General features: G+C 54.0%; 1 protein-coding gene across 2 annotated transcripts; it reads left to right on the forward strand.

Annotated features, from left to right (window-relative positions):
* The first annotated feature begins 790 nt into the window (after window positions 1-790).
* On the forward strand, window positions 791-22,568 carry PRSS21 (serine protease 21). Of its 2 annotated transcripts, XM_030798631.1 has the most exons (6): window positions 791-866; window positions 18,285-18,311; window positions 18,635-18,821; window positions 19,533-19,825; window positions 21,806-21,960; window positions 22,216-22,568. In XM_030798631.1, the coding sequence occupies exons 1-6, from the start codon at window positions 803-805 to the stop codon at window positions 22,453-22,455; spliced, it is 966 nt and encodes a 321-aa protein (XP_030654491.1). In that variant the 5' UTR covers window positions 791-802; the 3' UTR covers window positions 22,456-22,568. The 2 variants fall into 2 exon arrangements, with proteins under 2 accessions (XP_030654491.1, XP_003269229.1); XM_003269181.3 differs by lacking the exons at window positions 18,285-18,311; window positions 18,635-18,821; window positions 19,533-19,825; window positions 21,806-21,960; window positions 22,216-22,568 and adding exons at window positions 1,274-1,439; window positions 1,601-1,884; window positions 5,734-5,891; window positions 6,261-6,651 and having other exon boundaries at window positions 803-956.
* Window positions 22,569-23,271: the final 703 nt, after the last annotated feature.

Below are 23,271 nucleotides of genomic sequence, written 5' to 3' on the forward strand. Positions count from 1 at the left end.
TCGGGGAATGAGGCGCGTGCATAGGCCTCCCTTGGAGTGCTCACTGCAGCCTTCCTCCTGGTCTCTCTGGCACTCTGCCCTGTGTGCCTTTTCCTTTGCTGATTTTAACCTAAGTCCTTTCTCTCTGTAGACTCTAAACCCTAACCATAGTGTGATGGTTTTTCTGAGTACCAGGAGCCCTGCAGGAGGTCTTGGTGTACCTGGACTCAGTGGCCCATTCACATCTAGTACTGTAGGGCCTGCTTTGTTACCTTGGTTCCCTGAAACATCTCCCACAAGGCAGGAGACCCCGCGGTGGGCTCCAGGTAGCTGTGTGGGCCCGGCAGGGCAGCAGGCAGGGAGTGGGGCTGAGAGCCCCTGGGCTGTGCACAGTCTGTGGGTCTGTACAGGACAGGCACTGCCAGCAGCAGGTTCCACGCTTCCAGTCCCCACCCGGCCCTCAGGAAGGCCTTGTCTGCCTGCCTTAAGGGGACTCCTGGCTCAGGGCCAGGCCCTTGGTGCTGGAGGAGGTCGTGGGTGGAAGGCAGGGGGCACCAAGCGGGCAGCCAGGACCCCCGGGCTGCAGACAAGAAAAGGACTGTGGGGTCCACCGGGTCTGGGCCACATCAAGGAATGTGGTTGAAGACCCGCCCTTAGGAGCTGAAAGCCAGGGCGCTACCAGGCCTGAGAGGCCCCCAAAGAGCCCTTGGGCCCGGTTTGGGAGGATTAAGCTGGAGCTCCCACCCCGCCCTGCCCCCAGGGGGCGCCCCGGGCCCGGCGCGAGAGGAGGCAGAAGGGGCGCCAGGCCGCGGGAGAGGAAGCCATGGGCGCGCGCGGGGCTCTGCTGCTGGCGCTGCTGCTGGCGCGGGCTGGTCTCGGGAAGCCGGGTGAGCTCAGGGCGCTGCTGGCGGGACCGGGGGCAGCGGGGAGGACGGCAGGTGGAGGCCGCGGGGGGCTCACGTCTTGTCTCCTGCAGAGTCGCAGGAGGCGGAGCTGTTGTCAGGTAGGGCGCCCAGGACGCGCGATGCCTGCCAGGGCGGCTGGGCCGGGGTGCACAGGGGCCCATCTACTGCTCTCTGTTCCCGGTCCCGAGAACGTGATGCTCTCAAGTAACTAATGGGCCCTGGGGGTGGGACCGTCCACTGCCCACCACGTGGGAGGATCCCTAGCGTCACCTTCTTGGGGCGCGGTTCCCCAGGGAGCGCCTCTCTGCGCGCACCCCGGGGCCAGGCTGGGCGGGGCGGGCCTGCCCACCCCACCCGGCAGCTCAGCCGCGTCGGTCTGTCCATCCCAGAGGCCTGCGGCCACCGGGAAATTCACTCGCTGGTGGCGGGCGGAGTGGAGTCCGCGCGCGGGCGCTGGCCATGGCAGGCCAGCCTGCGCCTGAGGAGACGCCACCGATGTGGAGGGAGCCTGCTCAGCCGCCGCTGGGTGCTCTCGGCTGCGCACTGCTTCCAAAAGTGAGTCTGGGGGGCGGTCGGAGCCGCAGACTTGCTAATGGCCTCCAGGATGAGCAAACAGTAGCCACCCCGCAGCTTGGCCTCAGGGACTGGGCCTCCAGCGTGCTCAGGCGGCCAGCCCGCTATTCCAGGGCTCCCCGCCCTCTCTCCTTTTCTGCTAGGCACTACTACCCCTCCGAGTGGACGGTCCAGTTGGGCGAGCTGACTTCCAGGCCAGCTCCTTGGAACCTGCGGGCCTACAGCAATCGTTACAAAGTGCAGGACATCATTGTGAAGCCTGACACTCTTGGGGTTCTACACAATGACATTGCCCTGCTGAGACTGGCCTCCTCTGTCGCCTACAATGCGTACATCCAGCCCATTTGCGTCGAGTCTTCCAGCTTCACCTTCGTGCACCGGCCGGACTGCTGGGTGACCGGCTGGGGGTTAATCAGCCCCAGTGGCAGTGAGGCTGGGGATAGACCGGGTGGGGTGATGGGGGTGCGGGGTGGGCATTACCCTCTATCCCTGTTCCCACTACACAAGCACAGCGGCCCCCTCTTTGGTCTGGGGGGTGCAAACTGCGCCCCTCCTGCTCTCATTCTCTCCTCACTTGCTTTTCTGCTCTCACTGCCACCTGCCAGGGCAGGGACCAAACACCCAGTTCTTCCCCCTTCCAGGGACTGTGGGGCCTGCAGGACAGTGTGAGAGGGAGGCCAGCTTGGCCTGGGCCTGAAGGAGTGAGGGGCAGTTCGGGAGGACCTGGCGACAGAAGCCTCAGGCAATGATTTTTAAAAATTGAGGCAACTCACAAACCATGAAATTTTCAAGTGTTTGGTGTTGAAGTACACAATTCAGTGATTTTTAGCCTACAGTCATGTGTCACTTAATGACTGGGATATGTTCTGAGATATGCATCATGAGGCAGTTTCATCATTGTGTCAACATCGTAGAGTGTAGTTACACAAACCCAGATGGCAGAGCCTGCTACACACCCAGACTGTGTGGTCTAGCCCATTGCTCCTGGGCTACAAACCTATGCAGCTTGTTACTGCACTGAATACCAGAGCAGTTGTAACACACTGGTAAGTACTTACGTACTTAAACATATCTAAACAGAGAAGAGGCACAGTAAAGATATGGCATAAAAGATAAAAACCAGGCCGGGCGCATGAGCCTGTAATCTCAGCACTTTGGAAGGCCGAGGCAGGTGAATCACCTGAGGTCAGGAGTTCGAGACCAGCCTGACTAATATGGTGAAACCCCGTCTCTACTGAAAATACAAAAATTAGCCGAGTGTGGAGGCGGGTGCCTGTAATCTCAGCTCCTTGGGAGGGTGAGGCAGGAGAATCGCTTGAACCCGTGAGGGGCAGAGGTTTCAGTGAGCCGAGATGGCGCCACTGCATTCCAGCCTGGGTGACAGAGTGAGACTCCATCTCAAAAAAAAAAAAAAAAAAAAAAAAGATAAAAAGCAGGCCGGGCGCGGTGGCTCACGCTTGTAATCCCAGCACTTTGGGAGGCCGAGGCGGGCGGATCACGAGGTCAGGAGATCAAGACCACGGTGAAACCCCGTCTCTACTAAAAATACAAAAAAAATAAGCCGGGCGTGGTGGCGGGCGCCTGTAGTCCCAGCTACTCGGAGAGGCTGAGGCAGGAGAATGGCGTGAACCCGGGAGGCAGAGCTTGCAGTGAGCCGAGACTGTGCCACTGCACTCCAGCCTGGGCGACAGAGCAAGACTCCATCTCAAAAAAAAAAAAAAAAAAAAAAAAAAAAAGATAAAAAGCAGTATACCTGTGCGCTAGGCACTTACCATTAGTGGAGCTGGCTGGACTAGAAGTGGCTGTTCGTAAGTGAATGAATGGTGAGTGAGTGTGAAGGTCTAGGACATGACTGTACATACTATACACTTTATAAACACTGTATACTGAGGCTACACTAAATTTACCCAAAAACCTTTTCTTTCTTTAATAGCAAGTGGAACTTAGCTTACTGTAAACTTTTTACTTTATAAAAATTATTACTATTTTAACTTTTTTACTGTTTTGTAATAGCAGCTACCTTAAGACACAAACACATTGTATAGCTATATGAAAATATTTTCTTTCTTTATATTCTGTTTCTTTTTTTTTTTTTTTTTTTTTTTTTGAGATGGAGTCTTGCTCTGTCGCCCAGGCTGGAGTGCAGTGGCGCAGTCTTGGCTCACTGCAAGTTCCGCCTCCCGGGTTCGCGCCATTCTCCTGCCTCAGCCTCTCTGAATAGCTGGGACTACAGGCGCCCGCCACCACGCCCGGCTAATTTTTTGTATTTTTAGTAGAGATGGGGTTTCACCGTGGTCTCGATCTCCTGACCTCATGATCCGCCCGCCTCGGCCTCCCAAAGTGCTGGGATTACAAGCGTGAGCCACCGCGCCCGGCCTCTTTATATTCTTTTTCTATGAGCTTGTTTTCTATTCCATACACGTGGAACATACAATGTATGATTTTTGGGTGTCTAGATTCTTTCATATAACATAATGTCTCCAAGGTTCATTTTGTGGGATGTATCAATACAGGGTTTCACTTTGTTGGCTGGGCTGGTCTCAAACTCCTGACCTCAGGTGAACTACCCACCTCGGCCTCCCAAAGTGCTGGAATTACAGGTGTGAGCCACCACGCCCAGCCATTTCATCAATTATTAATAGTGAGCTATTAACATCTCCAACTATTATTATAGAACTGTCTATTTCTCCCACCAATTCTGTCAGTTTTGCTTTATATGTTTTGGGGATCTGTTGTTAGGTATGAAGATGTTTATGATTGGTATATTTTCTTGGTGATTTGATTGTTTTATCAATATGTAATGTTGTTCTTGCACTCTTATAACAAGTTTGCATTAAACTCTATTTTGTCTGATATAGTATAGCAACCTCAGCTCTCTTTTGGTTACTATTTTTACGGAACTTTTTCCCAACCTTTCACTTTCAGTCTGTGTGTTTCACTGGATCTAAAATGAATCTCTTATAAGGAGCACCTATCTGGATCCAGTGATTTTTTAAAAAGCCATTTTATCAGTCTCTGCTTTTTATTTGCAGCATTCAAACCCTTTGCAGTAAGTGTAATTAATTACTGATCTGCAAAGAATTACTTCTGCCATTTTGTTATTTGGTTTTTAGATCTCATCATATCTTTTTTCCATGCAGATGTTTTATATTTCTTTTGTTTCTTATTTCCTCATTTTTGTTCAACTGATTGTTTTAGAGTACCATATTGATTCCCTTCTCATTTGCTTCTCTGTGTTTATTTTGCTTTGTTAGTGGTTGCTCTAGGGATTACAATTAACATCTAAACCTTATAACAACCTACTTTGAATTTATACCAACTTAGCTTCAACAGTATTCAAAAAATCTCTGTTCCTATGTGGCTCCATTCCTCCACTTTATGTTATTATTGTCACAATTTACATCTTTACTGATTGTGTGACCTTTAACCTAGATTTATAATTATTGTTTTATGTATTTGTCATTTAAATTACATAAGAAAAAGAGGAGTTACACACCAAAACTACAATAATACTGACTTCTGTATTTACCTGTGTAGTTGTCTTAACCAGGGCTCTTTGTTTGTTTGTACGACTTTGAGTTACTCTAGTGTTCTTTCATTTTAACTGGAAGGATTCCTTTATCCACTTCTTGTAGGGTAGGTCGGCTAATGACAAATCTTCTCAGCTTTTGGTTATCTGAGAATGTCTTAATTTCTTCTTCATTTTTTTCCTGATATAAAATTCTTGGTTGACTGTTTCTGTTAATCTTGCTGAGGATCCCTTGTCCTTGATGAATCACTTCTCTCTTCCTGTTCATAAGATTTTCTCTTTATCTTTTGTTAGTTTTATTATAATGTGTCTCGGTGTAAATCTCTTTGTGTTTATCCTATGTGGAATTTGCTCAGCTTCTTGAATCTGTGGGTTCACGTCTTTCATCAAATATGGCAAGTTTTGACCTGGATCCCACAGCTGTTGTGCGTTAATCATAAACATTCTCATCTACTGTAGCCCTTCTTCCTGCCGTGCTTTGGTCTCCACAGACTCAGACGGGCTATCATCTCCATTCTGAGAGTTTCAGGAAGCACGGCAACAGCCTGGCCCATCCATTGGGTTATTCTGTGATATTGTTGATTGCTTGTGATGCACTGGGTGCTGGGGAGTCAAGAGCAATGCTGGGTATTGTGGGTGTGTCAGGGACCCTCCCCCCACCACTATAACACATGCCCTTTCTCCTCTCCCTGCTCCAGATGGTAGAGGAGAGGTGAAGGGTGCTGTCTTTCTCTGTCCTATTTCCAGCACCTCTGCCACCTCCTTACAACCTCCAGGAAGCACAGGTCACCATCTTAAACAACACCAGGTGTAATTACCTGTTTGAACAGCCCTCTAGCCGTAGTATGATCCGGGATTCCATGTTTTGTGCTGGTGCTGAGGATGGCAGTGTAGACACCTGCAAAGTGAGTGCCTCTACCCCACCAGGTAATCCCACCCTCTCCAGCTCCAGACCTGAGAGCAACTACCATTTCTCCCCCAACCACTCCCAACCCATTGCTTCGATTTCTTAGGAAGAAACCAGTGCAGTCTTAGTTACTGAGCCTACAAAATATGCTTCTCATTTTTCATAAATTCTGCCTACACTGATTAACCCACCAACCCCTGGAGGCTGTTGCCCCACTTTAAAAGTGTAGAAGCTGAGACTTGATTCCATGGGAAGGAGTAAGGTTTGCCTTCAGTCTGCCTAGCCCCACAGCCCCTCCTGCTCTCATGGCCTCTCTGCTGCCCCACCCACTCTGCCCCAGGCTGGGCTCACCCATGCTGCTCCCCAGGGTGACTCAGGTGGACCCTTGGTCTGTGACAAGGATGGACTGTGGTATCAGGTTGGAATCGTGAGCTGGGGAATGGACTGCGGTCAACCCAATCGGCCTGGTGTCTACACCAACATCAGTGTGTACTTCCAGTGGATCCGGAGGGTGATGTCACACAGTACACCGAGGCCAAACCCCTCCCAGCTGTTGCTGCCCCTTGCCCTGCTACGGGCTCCCTGACTCCTGCAGCCATTCTGAGTGCACCAGAAACTGTGAGGCTGTAGTGGGGACCACAGTATTGGCTCACCTCCTCTGGGCTGTGGGCACTTCAGGGACAGGGTTGGGACTGCCTGCTGGATCAGATTCCAGCCCCTTTTGTCTCATTTGCTAATAAATACGTGTGCATGTTCAAGCTGATGCCTTGCAGAGCTTTCTGTGGACCTAAGGGGCTTCGTGGACAACTCCCTGCTCTTCACTCATGTCCAGTCCAGGCCAAGACCCCACCTGAACTCCTAAATTGTTATCCAGGTTTTTGTTGCAAACAGCAGGACCCTCTGGTTATTTCAATCGGAAAGATAACTGATAGAAGAGCAGTAGTACTTCAGTGTGTCAGACGGGTGGAAAGACATGGATTGAGGACGCCACAGAGGGAATGCTCTCAGTGCTCCCATCCTAGGGTTCCCAATCACACAAATGCCAGATGTTCCTGATCTTATTTTCGTCACCGCAATGGTTGACCTAAAACCAGGACATGGGTGCAGGTAGTTTATCTGGAAGGTGATCCCAGGAAGCAAAGATGAGAAAATGGAGAAACCAAGGCAGGAAAGGCACAAATGCCAATGAATTTGCTCAAACTGGGAGAAATTGAGCCACAATCCTGTGGGGGCTTCAGCATTGGCCCACTGAGGACAAGGACACCAGGGGTGAGTGTTTCTCTCTTGCCCCCTGACCCCACAAGTTGAGGGAGGTCCTTGGGGCATGGTATGATGCCACAGAGCTGTAGCAGCCCCTAGGTGAGGCTGTGGGCACCCAGGCATCTGCTGTAGCAGCACCATAAGGTGGCTGGCATGGGGGAGGGGGGTATGTCTTCCCCCAGCCTTGAGGTTCCTGACCCCGGCATCAGATTGGCCAAGGAACCAGTCCAACAAGGTAAATGCTGCAGGCTCCCTGAACTGGGAAAGCGATCTGCATTTTGCTAAGATCCAAAAATGCTGTGAGCACAAGAAGGTGCAAGAAGCTCTGGCCTAGACAGCCCCTGATCCCATCCCCACCCCACAGCCCTTGCTCCTTTGAAAATGCAACCACTTGAAGCAAACTCTCCCTGCTCACCGTTAGCCTCGGGAGGAAGGCTGCAGAGGGGCTCTGATTCTCAAACCGTGGAGGGTGGGCAGTCACAGGTGATCCCTGCCTACGATGTCCTCCCACCCTTCAGGACCACATCACTCACCAGTGGGGGGCTGACCTATTAGCAGGTGGAATTGCCAGTCCTGCCAAATTGTAGAGGGAGTGTCATGATACAGTGGACGTGCTATCCTCCTACCCTATGCATGCGTTGGGGTCGGGGAGGGTCTTCCTGCTGAGGAGACCTGGCCTGTCCACATAGAAGAATATTGAGACTGGAAAAAGGTGGGCAGATTCCAAGGTAGAACTGGAGTGGATGTAGCTGGTTCTGAGGGACAGGAGGTGAGTCCAGCAGCCCTTTCTAAGTTTGAGGGTGTTCTGCAGGTGAGCAGGTCTATGCAGACCTATTCTCAAAGGCCGAGGGAGCCAACAGGCCAAAGAAAGAGACTGACAAATCCAGTGTCTAAGAAATAAACATTTAATAGGAGCTTACAAACTGAAGCGATATCTTGGTTGTCCATGAGATGGTGGATCTCCACACCCTGAAGAAAGTTTCTTTATATCACAAGATTTTTTTTTTTTTTTTTTTGGTAAAACAAGTGCGATTGGTCATGCCTCAGACATTGCAGCAAAATCTTGACCACTGAGGAGATTAGAGAGGCATCTTTCTGAGTTATCTGTGTGACAGGAACAGCTTGGTATGCTGGAGTGAAACATGGTCACCATGGGGTTTTCACTTCAAGATGGCCTCACTCTTGCCATACAAAAGACTGTTTTCCTATAGGTCTAGGGACATTCCAGTGGAGTTGAACAAGTAAGTAGAGACGGACTTTTTTTTTTTTTTTTTGAGACGGAGTCTAACTCTGTCACCCAGGCTGGAGTGCAGTGGCGCGATCTCGGCTCACTGCAAGCTCCGCCTCCTGGGTTCACGCCATTCTCCTGTCTCAGCCTCTCCGAGTAGCTGGGACTACAGGTGCCTGCCACCACGCCCAGCTAATTTTTTTGTATTTTTGGTAGAGACGGGGTTTCACTGTGGTCTCGATCTCCTGACCTCGTGATCCGCCCGCCTCGGCCTCCCAAAGTGCTTAGATTACAAGCATGAGCCACCGCACCTGGCTTTTTTTTTTTTTTTTTTTTGAGATGGAGTCTCACACTGTTGCCTGGGCTGGAGTGCAGTGGCATGATCTCGGCTCACTGCAACCTCCACCTCCAGGGTTCACGTGATTCTCCTGCCTCAGCCTCCCAAGTAGCTGGGATTACAGGCGCACACCACAACACCGGGCTAATTTTTTTGTATTTTTTTTTTAGTAGAGACGGGGTTTCACTATGTTGGCCAGACTGGTCTCGAACTCCTGACCTCGTGATCCTCTCACCTTGGCTTCCCAAAATGCTGGGATTACAGGCGTGAGCCACTGCGCCCGCCCTAGAGATGGACTTTGGCCAGAGGGAATGACTTCAGAGATAAAAGGTGATGTCCACAGCCCAGAGTGGCCCATTTTGGGTGTCAGCAGGGCCTCAGGGTTCCATTGCCATATGCTGGTGAGGCAAGAGGAAAGGTGGGGACTAAGAGTAGCCCTGGGATTGGAGGAGCCAACGGGAAGGAGAGTGGAGATGGAGCACCTTGGGGTGGGGTGATGGAATAAGTACAGGGTGTAGCGGCTGCCTGTGAAAGGAGCGGAGATCTGGGGGAATGTGGGGAATGGGCAGGCAGGTTCGGACCTTGGGTGGGGGGACAGTCAGAGTCCAGAGGACTCAGAGCTCTGGCTGGCATGGCCAAGTCCTGTTGGGATGCTGGCATCTGCCCTGCCCAGGACCCCCCCCCCCCCACGCCACGGGAGACAGAGGCTACACCTCCAGGCATCGAATGAATAGACACCAAGGGTGACGGGCAGGGAGAGATCTGGAGAATTCGGGGGTGTCTTAGTGAATTCTTACGTTGCTATAAAGGAATACCTGAGGCTGGGTGATTTATACAGAAAAGGGGTTTATTTGGCCCGTGGTTCTGCAGACTGTACAAGAAGCATAGCACCAACATGGTGACCCCTCAAGAAGCTTCCGCTCATGGCAGAAGGTGAGGCAGGAGCACATGTGTCCCATGGTAAGAGCAGTAGCGAGACAGATGCCAGACAACCAGCTCTCACATCAACTAACAGGGCAGCAACTCACTCATTACCGCAGGGAGGGCACCAAGCCATTCACGAGGGACCCGCCCCCATGACCCTAACACCTCCCACCAGGCCCACCTCCAACAGTGAGGCTTCCATTTCACATGAGATTTGGAGGGGACAGACATCCAAACCATATCATCAGTGCACCAATATGGTCTGTGGTAAGGAAGAGATAGTTAGGCTGGGTCACATCAAGGAAGAGCAGGAGACGACCAAACACAGACGGTAGGAGGGGGAGCAAGCAGAAGGAATAGCATGTACCAGGGCCCTGAGGTGGGAAGGAACCTGGGTGTCTCCACCCCGAAACCAAGGGTAAAATAATGACAGCAGCATCTACGGGGCCACGCTCTATTGCGAGGGCTGAGCTGCATTAACTCACTCTTCCTCATCCTGAGGCTGCTCCCCCGTGAGGCCCCAACAATGTGGCTCCCAGTGCCTGCCTGCCTGGGTTTGAATTTAATCCATTTACATTCAAGGTTGTTATTGATAGGTAAGGACTGTTTCCTTCATTTTGTTATTATTATTTATTTTTTTTTGAGAAGGAGTCTCACTCTGTTGCCCAGGCTGGAGTGCAGTGACACCATCTCGGCTCACTGCAACCTCCACCTCCTGGTTCAAGCAATTCTCCTCCCTCAGCCTCCTCAGTAGCTGGGACTACAGGCCCCCGCCACCACACCTGGCTAATTTTTGTATTATTAGTAGAGATGGGGTTTCGCCACGTTGGCCAGGCTGGTCTCGAACTCCTGACCTTAGGTGATCCACCCGCCTTGGCCTCCCACAGTGCTGGGATTACAGGCGTGAGCCACCACGCCCTGCCGATCTTGTTAATTGTTTTCTGGTTATATATCCTTTCTTCCTCTCTTCTTGTTATCATTGCAGTTTGGTGGTTTTTGGTAGTGATGGGTTTAATTCTTTTCTCTTTCCCTTTTATATATCCGCTCTACCAGTGCGTTTTATACTTTCACGTGTTTTCAAGTTAGTGATTGTCACCTTTTTGCTTCCAGATGTGGGATTCCCTTCAGCATTTCTTGCAAGACTAGTCAGTCTAGTGGCGATTAATTCCCTCAGTTTTTGTTTGTCTGGAAAGGACTTTACTTCTCCCTCATTTCTGAACGATAGCTTCGGCTAATAACTTTCTCCTTTCAGCACTTTGACTATCTCACTCCTCTCCTGGTTTCAAAGTTTTCTGCACAGAAATCTGCTGTTTGTGTAATGGAGATTCCCTCCTATGTGACTTGACACTTTTCTCTTGCTGTTTTTCGAATTCTCACTTTGTCTTTGAGTTTTGACAATTTGACTTTGATGTGCCACAGAGAGGACCATTTTGGGTTTAATATATTTGGGATACTTTGAGCTTCTTGGGTCTAGATGTCCATATCTCTCTCCAGACTTGGGAAATTTTCATTAAATAGGTTTTCTATGCTTTATCCTCACTCTCCTCTCTCTGGAACTCCCATAATACGAACATGCATATGCTTAATGGAGTCCCTTAAGTCTTACAGACTTTCTTCTTCCCAATCCTTTTTTTTTTTTCTCCAATTGGGTAATTTGAAACAACTTGTCTTCCAGTTCAGAGAATCTTCTGCTTGACAAGTCTAATATTGAAGCTATCATATTTTTTTACTTCATGAATTGAATTTCTCGGCTGCAGGATTTTCTGTTTTGTTCCTTTTTTATGTTTTTTTTTAATCTGTTTGTTGAATTTCTCATTAATATGTTTTCCTGATTTTGTTGAATTACCTGTCTGCATTTTCTTCTATCTCATTTAGTTTTCTTTTCTTTTCTTTCTTGAGATGGAGTTTCACTCCTGTTGCCCAGGCTGGTATGGCATGATCTTGGTTCACCACAACCTCCGCCTCCCAGGTTCAAGCGATTCTCCTGCCTCAGCCTCCTGAGTAGCTGGGATTACAGGCATGTGCCACCACGCCTGGCTAATTTTTTGTATTTAGTAGAGACGGGATTTCACCATGTTGGTCAGGGTGGTCTTGAACTCCCGACCTCAGGTGATCCACCCCCCCCGCCCCCCACTTGGCCTTCCAAAGTACAGCCGTGAGCCACCGCACCCGGCCTCATTTAGTTTTCTTAAGATCATTATTTTGAATTTATTTCTGACAGTTCACTGATTTCCTTTTTCACTGGGGTCTATTACTAGACAGTTATGTTCCTTTGGTGCCAAATTTTCTTGCTGCTTCATGTTGCTTGTGTCCTTTCACCGATGTCTGTACATCCGGTGGAACAATTGCCTTTTCCTAAGTTTCTAGAGTGCCTTTCATAGAGATAGACTTTTACCTGCAGTTGGGTCTTAGTGTGCTGGTTGGAAAGGGTGTGGTGGCTGTGTTTCCAGATGGGTGCAGTGATATGGTCTCCGTGCAGCTCTTCAGCTGTGTTGAGCATCAGCAATAACTGTGGGTGCCTCGAGGCCTAGGCTGTAGAGATTTGTGGCAGTGGTTGTTAATGTCCTTGATGTCAAGGGCTTTTGGGATCCTCTTATTCTTATTTTCCCCACAATGGGGACATGCAGCCAAAGGGGACCTTTTAGTGTCAAGTTTGATATGGCCCACAAGACGATGCAGTGGCACTGGCTTTCATTTGCAGGTGCTTGGAGTAGTTGTGGGGCTGGGGTCCTAGGCTCAGAGCCTGGCGTACAAATTGAGGCAAGGCCTGGGTCATTGGGTGCAGGTTTACTCTCTGTGGCCGGGTTGAATGTGCATTGCCCACAGAGCCAGGATCTGTACTTCTGACACACTCCCTAGCAGGTCAGGCCCAGGGGGCTGGGTTGTAGCTGTGATTCTACCGTGGGGGGCAGAGCAATGGCCCATCTCTAGGGAAGATGTGGTGCTCTTCAGGTTTAAACCTGGGGATCAGGGTACGGCTGCCACTCCGGGACCTGAGCCAATAGGGCTCAGTGCAACTCAGAGTTCAGGGCCTCAGCTTAACTCAGGGTTCAGGGGCTCAGCGTAACTCAGGGTTCAGGGGCTCAGCGTAACTCAGGGTTCAGGGGCTCAGCGTAACTCAGGGTTCAGGGGCTCAGCGTAACTCAGGGTTCAGGGGCTCAGCGTAACTCAGGGTTCAGGGGCTCAGCGTAACTCAGGGTTCAAGGGCTGAGGCTCCATGCAGTAGTGACTCTAAACCCCGAGAAGGTAGGGCTTGGCAGTTTCCCAGACTTCATGAGGCCAGATACAGTGGCAGAGTGGCAGAGCACAGCTGTCATTTCGGTCCTGCTGGGGAGGGAGGTGGCAGGAAACAGCACATTCCAGGGGAAGGCAGGGAGCAGCGCAGAGAGACTCCACTTTCCAGGGAGAGGGCTATCTCCGCAGCTCCATCTCTAGGAGGCTAATCTGGCTCCAGGGAGGCAAGATACTGGAGCTGGCCCATAGGGCAGTGTCTCAGCTGGAGCTGGCCCACAGCACGGGTGTCAGCTCAGCCACTGCCGAGCCAGTGTTTCCCTGGGATGCGAGCTACTCCATCAGGTCAGCCCCTGGATTCATAGCTGCTCAGCTCAGCCCAGGCAATGATCTCTTGGGGGAAGTGGGCTGCTTTAGCTTAGGCCTGGGGAATGTGACTATTCTGGGTAGCCCTGGCACCGTTTCCTGGAATGCAGCAGGCTTCTCCAACTTCGGCTCTGAGCAGCCAAGGTGCTGTTTTCCCGGGAGGCAGGTTGTGGCTTTGGCTCTGGCCTGAGCGGAGAAGGGGGAAGGTTAGGTGGAGCACCTCAACCTCTGCTTGGCCCCAGGAGCAAGGGTGTGACCGCTCCTCCCAGCTCAGTTTAGGGGTGTGAAGCCACCAGGCTGAGGTGGTTCAGTGGTGGCTTAGTCTCAGGGATAAAGGGCAACTGTGGCTACTCAATCCCAGGGCAAGATATGCTCTGGCCGTAGTTCCAATTCAACGCTGGTGCAGGGTGGTAGCCACATGACCACAGGAAATGGGCTCAGTGTGGGCTCCTCTGCAGGGAGCTCAGCTGTGCGGCCTCAGGCAGCCCCCTTGCCTGGGCTTAGTGCCTGTGAGGACAAGGGACACCAGTGGTGAGGGCTGTAGGTGTCCAAGGTGCTGGTGGGGCTCCTGGGATCCCCTTGCTTACCTTCTTGCCTCATTCCCAGCTGATCCTGGTAGGGGACTGGGGTGCAGGCCCAGTGTTTCCTTCTGTTCTTCATGCGGCCATCCTGAGTTTCTCCGCTCACCAGGTTTCTGTTACTCCTCTAAAGCACTCTGGTGCTCTTCCTCAGTTATTTTCATTAAAAGTTAATTGTTGGCCAGGCGTGGTGGCTCACACCTATAATCCCAGCACTTTGGGAGGCCAAGGCGGGCAGATCACGAGGTCAAGAGATCGAGACCATCCTGGCCAACCTGGTGAAACTCTGTCTCTACTAAAAATACAAAAAAAAAAAAAAAAAAAAAAAAGGCATGGTGGCAGGTGCCTGTAATCCCAGCTACTTGGGAGGCTGAGGCAGGAGAATCACTTGAACCCGGGAGGTGGAGGTTGCAGTGAGCTGAAATCACGCCATTGCACTCCAGCCTGGGCAACAGTGTGAGACTTAGTCTCAAAAATAAAATAAAATAAAATAAAATAAAATTAAATTAAATTAAAAAATGAAATAAAAATAAAAACGTAGCTGGGTGTGGTGGCTCGAACCTGTGGTCCCAACTACTTGGGAGGATGAGGTAAGAGGATTACATTGAGCCTGGGATGCTGAGGCTACAGAGAGCCAAGATCTCAGCACTGCGCTCCAGCCTGGGCAATAGAGGGAGACCCTGTCTCAAAAAAAAAGTAAAATAAAGAAAAAAAAAGGAAGGAAATTGTGACACATACTGCGATATGGATGAGCCATGAAGACACTGTGCTCAGTGAAATAAGCTAGTCACAAAAAACGAACACTGTATGATTTCACACATATGAAGTACTTAGAGGAGCCAAAAGCATAGAGACAGAAAGCAAAACAGAAGTTGCCAGAGACTGATAGGGCGGGAGCAGAGCCTCACTTTAGTTTTGGCACCTGGCTCTGGTTGTGACGCCTGCACCGTCTCCCTGGAGGGGCTGGTCAGAGCTGGGCTCCCACTGAGTGATATGCCAAGGTGGGGCCCCCACTGTACCTCTGCTCCCACCCTACTGCACCAGCCGCCCAGCTCCCACCCCTCTGCACCACCCACCCAGCTCCCACCCCTCTGCTCCCACCCCTCTGCAGCATCCGTCCAGCACTCCTCTGACTTTCAGGGGCAGCAAGGGCCAGGCACGGGGTGTGGGCAGCGGAGTCCGTCAGAGGAGGAGCCTCCTTCAGGGAGGTGGAGGTGGAAGAGGCCAAGCCCTTGGCCAGCACAGCTCTCAGAGGCAGGAGCTTGGAGGTGGCACAAAGCGGGCTGTGTTCTCGCGCTAGCCCAGCCTAAGGGCACCTTTCCATGTTTTGTTTTGTTTTGTTTTGTTTTTCAGACAGACTCTCGCGCTGTCACCCAGGCTGGAGTGCAATGATGCGATCTTGGCTCACTGCAACCTCTGCCTCCCAGGTTCAAATGATTCTCCTGCCTCAGCCTCCAGGGTAGCTGAGATTACAGGTGCCTACCACCATGCCCAGCTATTTTTTGTACTTTTAGTAGAGACACGATTTCACCATGTTGGCCAGGCTGGTCTCAAATTCCTGAACTTGTGATCCACCCGCCTTGGCCTCCCAAAGTGCTGGGATTACAGGCGTGAGCCACGGCACCCGACCTGCCTTTCCATGTTTTGCTGACAGTTCAGGGGCCTTCTTTCTAACTCCAGGCTGACAGGTTTGGCGCCCAGAAGGAGAGTCGTCCGGGCCAGGACTCCAGAAGCACCAGCTGAGGTTGAGGGGACTTGGTGGAAGGGATAGTTAGCAGCCTGGCCAGAGGGGTGCCAGGACTCACCCAAATGCACACTGGAGGGGATATTCAGATGGCGCGAGCACGGGGATCACACATGCTCGTTCACACACGTGCACTTGAAGATGCATGCACACACATGCACCCAGACACACGCCCACCCAGCCTCTCCTGCACGCGGGGGACATGCACACACGAGGACACTCCTCCTCACCTGCATGCCTGACCTGGGGAAGAAGCCCACCTGCTGGGAGGCACCTCCCCCCCCACCCTCCATCTGCCCTGGCCCAAGTGCTGGCCCTGAGCCCGTGCCCAGGGAGACTTAACACAGGCCCTTTGTCCCTTGGGATCAGGGCTCCCAAGAGAGGGATTTCCTGAGCATTTATTTCCTGCCCAGGGCACGCCCCAGTCCTCATTCTGCCAGGAGAGGGGAACAATGAGGCCTTCTCCTGCCCGCAGAGGTGGCCCTGGGCCGGCTGGCCCTTGTGTGTCAGGAGTCGGGTTAGGGCCACAAGCCCCTGCCTCCCTGCCCTCCAGGTGTGGGGCTTGGGAAGACCCCTCTGTGGCTTTGCAGCCTGAGGCACAGCAGACAAGAGGGTCTCCATCTGCAGCCCATGCAGCAGCCAGGGCCTCCCTGCAGCCCCGGGGCCAGGCTGGGTCTCTGCGGGAAGCCCCCAGCCTCACTGGAGGCAAGAACCTGAGTCCCTGGCTCAGATCTCCGGGTAGGACTGGCCTGACTGAGACCCTGGGAAAACCAGGAGCTGACACCTCCTAGGGGCCTCGGTGGCTCCCCGGGACTCAGGAACCAGAGGGAACGTCCTGCTGGCTGGGAGAGGGGCAGGATCAGAAGCCCAGGGACCTTTGCCCCAACCCCAGCAGGCCAAGGCCAGGCTGTGCATGTGACTTGTCCTTGAGCAGCTGCTGCTGGGGAAGGAGGCCCTGAGGGAAGGCACCGCAGCCTTGTGCTGCTGAAACCCGAAGCTCCCACACGCCCGCTGCGCCCTCACCGAGTTCCCGTTGGTACCACACTCTGTGCTAAGCGTTTTATCTGTACTTTCCCCAAAGAAACTTAATACTTTTATTGGAAAACCAGAACGCCTAATCACACATTTTGCCTAATCTTTCATGTAATTAACCTTCCACTAGTGCAAGTGTTGAAAATAGAATACACTATTCCCAAGTTTCAAGTTGAGGGAGGCGGGATTCCCGGGTTCTGGTTGTACATTCCCATTTTCACTGATCCATTCAGTGGTCAATGGATTCTTGGGTTGCTTTCGTGTCAGCTACCGTGAAAAATCCTGCTATGAACATGAGTATACAAATATCTCTTGAAGGCCGGGCGCAGTGGCTCACACCTTCACCCTGGCACTTTGGGAGGCCGCAGAGGGCACATCACCTGAGGTCAGAAGTTCAAACCAGCCTGGCTGGTGAAACCCCATCTCTACTGAAAATACAAAAATTAGCTAAGCATGGTGGCAGGTGCCTCTAATCCCAGCTACTCTGGAGGCTGAGACAGGAGAATCACTTGAACCCAGGAGGCGGAGGTTGCAGTGAGCCGAGATCGCACCACTGCACTCTAGCCTGAGCGACAGAGCAAGACTCCGTCTCAAAAACAAACAAAACTAAACCCCCCCAAAAACCAAAAACAAATATCTCTTGAAGACCTTCCTTTCAGTTCTTTTGGGTGTATACACAGAAGTGGAATTGCAGCTGGGCGCAGTGGCTCATGCCTGTAATCCCAGCACTTTGAGAGGCTGAGGCGGGCGGATCACCTGAGGTCAGGAGTTGGAGACTAGCCTGGTTAACATGGCGAAACCCCGTCTCTACTAAAAATACAAAAATGAGCCAGGTGTGCTGGCGCGCACCTGTAACCCCAGCTACTTGGGAGGCTGAGGCAGGAGAATCGCTTGAACCCGGGAGGTGGAGGTTGCAGTGAGCTGGGATCATGCCAATGCACTCCAGCCTGGGCGACAAGAGCGAAACTCCATCTCAAAAAAAAAAAAAAAAAAAAAAAAAATTTGTTCCAGAGAAGTGAAGAGAGCCCAGCGGGAGCCCGCAGTGGGGACAGCCTGGGCAGAGACTTGGCAGGATCCCCATTCTGGGTGGAACGGGCCCAGGACCACTGTTTTCCCAAGGAAGTCCCATGAAGGACCAGCCATGCTGCTAGGCCCCACCCGGCCTTCAGGGGGTCCCCAGGCTTTAAGGGGACTCCTGGCTCAGGGCCAGGCCCTTGGTGCTGGAGGAGGTCGTGGGTGGAAGGCAGGGGGCACCAAGAGGGCAGCCAGGACCCCTGGGCTGCACACAAGAAAGGGACTGTGGGGTCCACCGGGTCTGGGCCACATCAAGGAGTGTGGTTGCAGACCCGCCCTAGGAGCTGAAAGCCAGGGCGCTGCCAGGCCTGAGAGTCCCCAAACAGCACTTGGGCCCGGGAGGGTGAAGCTGGGAGTAGAGGGCAGAGCTCCCACCCCGCCCCGCCCCCAGGGGGCGCCCCGGGCCCGGCGCGAGAGGAGGCAGAGGGGGCGCCAGGCCGCGGGAGAGGAGGCCATGGGCGCGCGCGGGGCGCTGCTGCTGGCGCTGCTGCTGGCGCTAGAGGGACTCAGGAAGCCGGGTGAGCTCGGGGCGCTGCTGGCGGGACGGGGTGGGGGCGGGGGCGGTGAGGAGGACGCGAGGTGGAGGCCCCGGGGAGCTCACTTCTTGTCTCCTGCAGAGTCAGATGAGGCGGAGCTGTTGTCAGGTAGGGCGCCCGGGACGCGCGATTCCTGCCAGGGCCATTGGGCCGAGGTGGGCGGGGAGGCGGTGGGGGGGTAGGGGGGACCTCTACTGCTCTCTCGCCCCCGCCCTGGGGATCGAGAGCTCTGTTGGTGTGGAAAGTAACTAATGGGCGCTGGAGGGGGATGGGCGGGCCCTGCAGAGCACGTGGGAGGGTCTCCAGTATCACCTACTTCCTGCTGCACACACGCGAGGGGACCCTCGGTGGGCAAAAACGTGGTTTCCCGGACTGGGTTGAAGGGGAGAAAGGGAGAGGTCGGGCTTAGGGGGCTGCCTCCCGCGGCTCAGCAGTTCCTCTGACCATCCGAGGACCATGCGGCCAACGGGTCATCACGTCGCGCATCGTGGGTGGAGAGGACGCTGAACTCGGGCGTTGGCCATGGCAGGGGAGCCTGCGCCTGTGGGATTCCCACGTGTGCGGAGCGAGCCTGCTCAGCCACCGCTGGGCGCTCACGGCGGCGCACTGCTTTGAAAGGTGAGTGGGGGTGCCAACGGAGGGGTGCGGTGACGGGCAGGAGCAGGGCTGGGGGGAGTGCCGCCGAACTTTACCTGTGGTCTGATGCCAGACTTGGGCGTGAATGTTGTGCGTGGATGCGGCCTGGTGTTCTCCTGAGCCCCAGGCTGTGCTGCAGCCGGTTACACCCACTCCAGTTCCCTTTGGGTCTCCTGGAGGGAACCCTGTTCAGGTTCTTCCAGAATGTTCTTCCAGAACATTTCCACGCACTTTTGAGTATTCTCTCCCTTATTCTTTCAACCCAAAGTTCACCACCGTCCATCCCACCCTCATCCCCGTTCCTGGTGGACGGTGCAGTACAGTATGGGGCACTGAGCCAAGGCCAGCACGCCCGGGCCGCTGTGTGGACTCCATCCTGCCAAGCCCACGCTGTCGCGGTGCATTTGCCCATTCCTCCTTGGGCTGCATGGGGGTGCCCCTGGAGGCCTTGGCTGAATGCAAGGGTCCTTCGGACAGCTCTGGGAGGTGACAAGACCCCACCCTCCTGCTGCAGGAGCAGGTCCTAGGACTTTGGTTGTGGTCTCTCTGAGCTCTTTCATTTCTACAGGGGACCCTGGGTGTTAGCAAGTACTAGCAACACCACAGTCTCCCCTCCTGGACCGGACCCCAGTTGTGCTCAGGTAGCCAGCCCTCCGTCCCAGGGCCCCTGACTGCTCTCTTCTCTTCTACCAGCTCTAGTGACCTTAGTGATCCCTCCGGGTGGACGGTCCAGTTTGGCCAGCTGACTCCCATGCCATCCTTCTGGAGCCTGCAGGCTTACTACACCCGTTACTTCGTGTCGAATATCTATCTGAGCCCTCACTACCTGGGGAATTCACCCTATGACATTGCCTTGGTGAAGCTGTCTGCACCTGTCACCTACACTAACCACATCCAGCCCATCTGTCTCCAGGCCTCCACATTTGAGTTTGAGAACCGGACAGACTGCTGGGTGACCGGCTGGGGGTACATCAAAGAGGATGAGGGTGAGGCTGGGGACAGGTGGGTCAGGGAGGAACTGTCTTTGTTCACCTGTTCCCCTACATAGGCACAATAGCCCCCTGCTTGGTCTGGGGGTGCAGGCTACGCCCCTCTTGCTCACAGTCTCTCCTCATCTGCCAGGGCAGGGACCAACACCCAGTTCCCTCCCTTCCAGGGGCTGTGGGGGCCAGAAGGAGAGTGTGAGAGGGAGGCCAGCTTGGCGCAGGCCTGCGGGTGGTGCGGTGGTGGAGGGGTTCTGGAGGGCTTGGCGACATAAACCTCAGACTTGGATTTATTCCTGCATCTTTCCACCTCCCGCGGTGCTCACCAATGCCCCAGGCATCGGGCTCCCGGGCTGCCTCTCCAAGCCTCCCGCACCCACCCTAGCTCTGGCCAATTCTCCTGCAGCACTGAGCCCATTCCTCTCCCCAGAAACTTCCAACCCACGCTCAACCACAGCTCCCACGGAAACCCCTCTGGGGGTCCTCTGGTGGGCCTGCCGTGGCACCTGCGTGTCCCCCAACACACATGCCCTGAAAGAAGTGGGCCCAGCATCAGGAGGAGCCCCGGGGCCGGCAGCCCCCGACTAGGCGTGTTCCCTGTATCAGGACTCCCCCTCCCTCTGCTCCGCCGTCTGGCCCGTCCCTGCATCATCCCACAACAGTAGTAACAATAACAAACGTGGTTCCTTGAGCACACACTGTGCGCCTGGCACTGTTCTAGGCGTGGGGGCCCAGCAGTGAGCCAGGCGTGGCCTCTCCTTCTGCTGGAGCTCACCTAGGAATGAAGTTGGTAACGTTTTTATACCCATCTTACAGATGAGGAAACTGAGAGGGTTATGGAAATTGCCAAGAACTAGTAAATGGAGAAGTCAGGGCCCCTTGCCTTAGAAAGGGTAAGGGATGTCCCCAAGTCACACCCTGGCAGTTGGAAGCGGGAGTGGGGAACTCAGCACTGGAGCCGCCTCCCTCTAGAGGAGGGATCCTTTCCCTTCCCTGAGAAGGACCCCTGCTGCAAAGACGAGTGGATGTGAGCTAGGGGCATGGCCAGGCTGCCTCTGCCACCCTTTCTTCCCAGCCCAGGGTGGACAGGTCACACCAACCCCAGGCTGAGCCTCAACTCACAGTGCAAGGGAGGCAGGGGGCAGGTACTTCTGGAGCCCCCTGCCTGGTGTGCACCTTTGCTGTGCCCTGCGCTGGCTGGGAGGCCTCGGGCAAAGCTGTTCATCTCACGGAGCCTCCATTTCCTCCCCTGTGAAATAGGGTAATGATGGTTCCACATCCCAGGCTAGTTCCCAGGTTGTTAGTCCCGAGGGCTTAGGAGAGGCCCCGCTGACTGGAAGCACTGCCTGCAGGTTGGGTCTCATTGTCTTTTGTCATCCTCGGCAGGAGAAGGTGCCGGCTGGCGCTCTGAGGCAGGAATTGGACACGTGTGGGTTCCTGTCAGGCTCTGAGACTTCCCCAGTGCCTTGCCGGGGGTCAGCGGGGTGATATCCCCCTGATTCTCCTTATCTGGGAGTGGGTCCTGATGATTGCTGCCTCCCAGGGGTGCTGGGGGGGGGGCCCTAAGAGCGCTGCAACAAACTTGTGCCCAGGCCTGGAAAGCGCCCAGCTGCTACTGAGGCCAGGGCTGCAGCCAGGCTGCCCCTCCCCCAGGTCTGGCTTTGGATGCTCATCTTAACACCATCTCAGCTGCTGTCACCCCTCCCTCGGCTCCTTTTGGCTAAGGAGTCTCTCCATGGGCCCAGGCAGGGTCATTGTTGCCATCCTGCAGACAGGGAAAGTGAGGCTGGGGGAGCTCTGACAGCCTGTCCCTCCCCGGGGCCTTCTGTGATGCTGCTGAGGGTCTCTGCTGTGCTGGGGTCTGGGCTGGCGCTGGGGGTAATGGAGATGAACCCCAGGGCCCCCACCCCTGCAGCCTATGCCATCCCTCCCTAGAAGGGCCTCAGGTTGTTGTCTCTCTCCTTCCCCCTATCGTCCCCACAGCACTGCCGTCTCCCTACACCCTCCAGGAAGTTCAGGTCGCCATCATAAACAACTCTATGTGCAACCACCTCTTCCTCAAGTATAGTTTCCGCAGAGACATCTTCGGAGACATGGTTTGTGCTGGCAATGCCCAAGGCAGGAAGGATGCCTGCTTTGTGAGTGTCCCTGCCACCACTCCCAGCCCAGGAAAGCATCCTGTGTCCCGTGCCTTATTTGACCCTCATGCCAACCCTGGGAGGTGGAGACTGTTGCCCCATTCTGCAGATGCAGAAACGGAGGCTTGGCTGCTGCCAGGGGGAGGAGGAGGATGTGCACCCAGTCTCCCCAGCCCCATAGCCCTTCCCACTCTCAGCCTTTCCCCTGCCCCACTCACTCCGCCCCAGGCTGACCTCAGCCCCGCTGCTCCTCAGGGTGACTCAGGTGGACCCTTGGCCTGTAACAAGAATGGACTGTGGTATCAGATTGGAGTCGTGAGCTGGGGAGTGGGCTGTGGTCGGCCCAATCGGCCCGGTGTCTACACCAATATCAGCCACCACTTTGAGTGGATCCAGAAGCTGATGGCCCAAAGTGGCATGTCCCAGCCAGACCCCTCCTGGCCGCTACTCTTTCTCCCTCTTGTCTGGGCTCTGCCACTCCTGGGGCCGGCCTGAGCCTACCTGAGCCCATGCAGGCTGGGGCCACTGCCAAGTCAGGCCCTGCTTCTCTTCTGTCTTGTTTGGTAATAAACACATTCCAGTTGATGCCTTGCAGAGCATTCTTCAAATGCGGTGGCTTCATGGACAGCTCATTCTGTCTTGTGCAGACAGCCTGTCTGTGCCCCTGGCTCACACCCACATCTGTTCTGCATCATAGAACCATCTGGTTATTTCGATCGGAAAGAGACTTGTGTGTTGTCCAGCCTGGTCTTGAACTCCTAGGGTGGTCTCGATCCTCCCGCCTCACCCTCCTGAGTAGCTGAAATTATAGACGCACATCACGCTCGGCAATGGAACAGGAGTAGTTCCAGGGTGCCAGGAGCTGGGAAGCCTGGAGTGGGGGTGTGTGCATTGGAAGAAACAATCCTGACATCCCTCACCCCACAAGGATCCAGCACAGAAACACCAGACATCCTGATCTTACTGTGGTTCCCCCAAGGCTGACCTAGGACCAGGACATGGGTGCAGGTGGTTTATCTGGGAGGTGATTGCAGGAAATGGGGAAAGCGAGGCAGGGAAGGAAGGAACACCAGTGAGCTTACACAAACATGGAGGGTACCATTCTAGGCAACTGGGGTGCAATCCTGTGGGGGCCTCAGCATTGGCCCACTGAGGACAAGGACACCAGGGTGGGCGTTTGTCTCTTGACCACTCCCCCCCACCATGTTGAGAGTAGTTCAGGGGCATGGGATGCCTCAGAGCTGGGGCAGCCCCGAGGTGAGGCTCTGAGCACCCAGGGAGTAGGCAATAATGGTCCCCCTTGTGGGACTC

The sequence above is a fragment of the Nomascus leucogenys genome, chromosome 18 (assembly GCF_006542625.1).
Source record: "Nomascus leucogenys isolate Asia chromosome 18, Asia_NLE_v1, whole genome shotgun sequence".
Classification (NCBI taxonomy): domain Eukaryota; kingdom Metazoa; phylum Chordata; class Mammalia; order Primates; family Hylobatidae; genus Nomascus; species Nomascus leucogenys.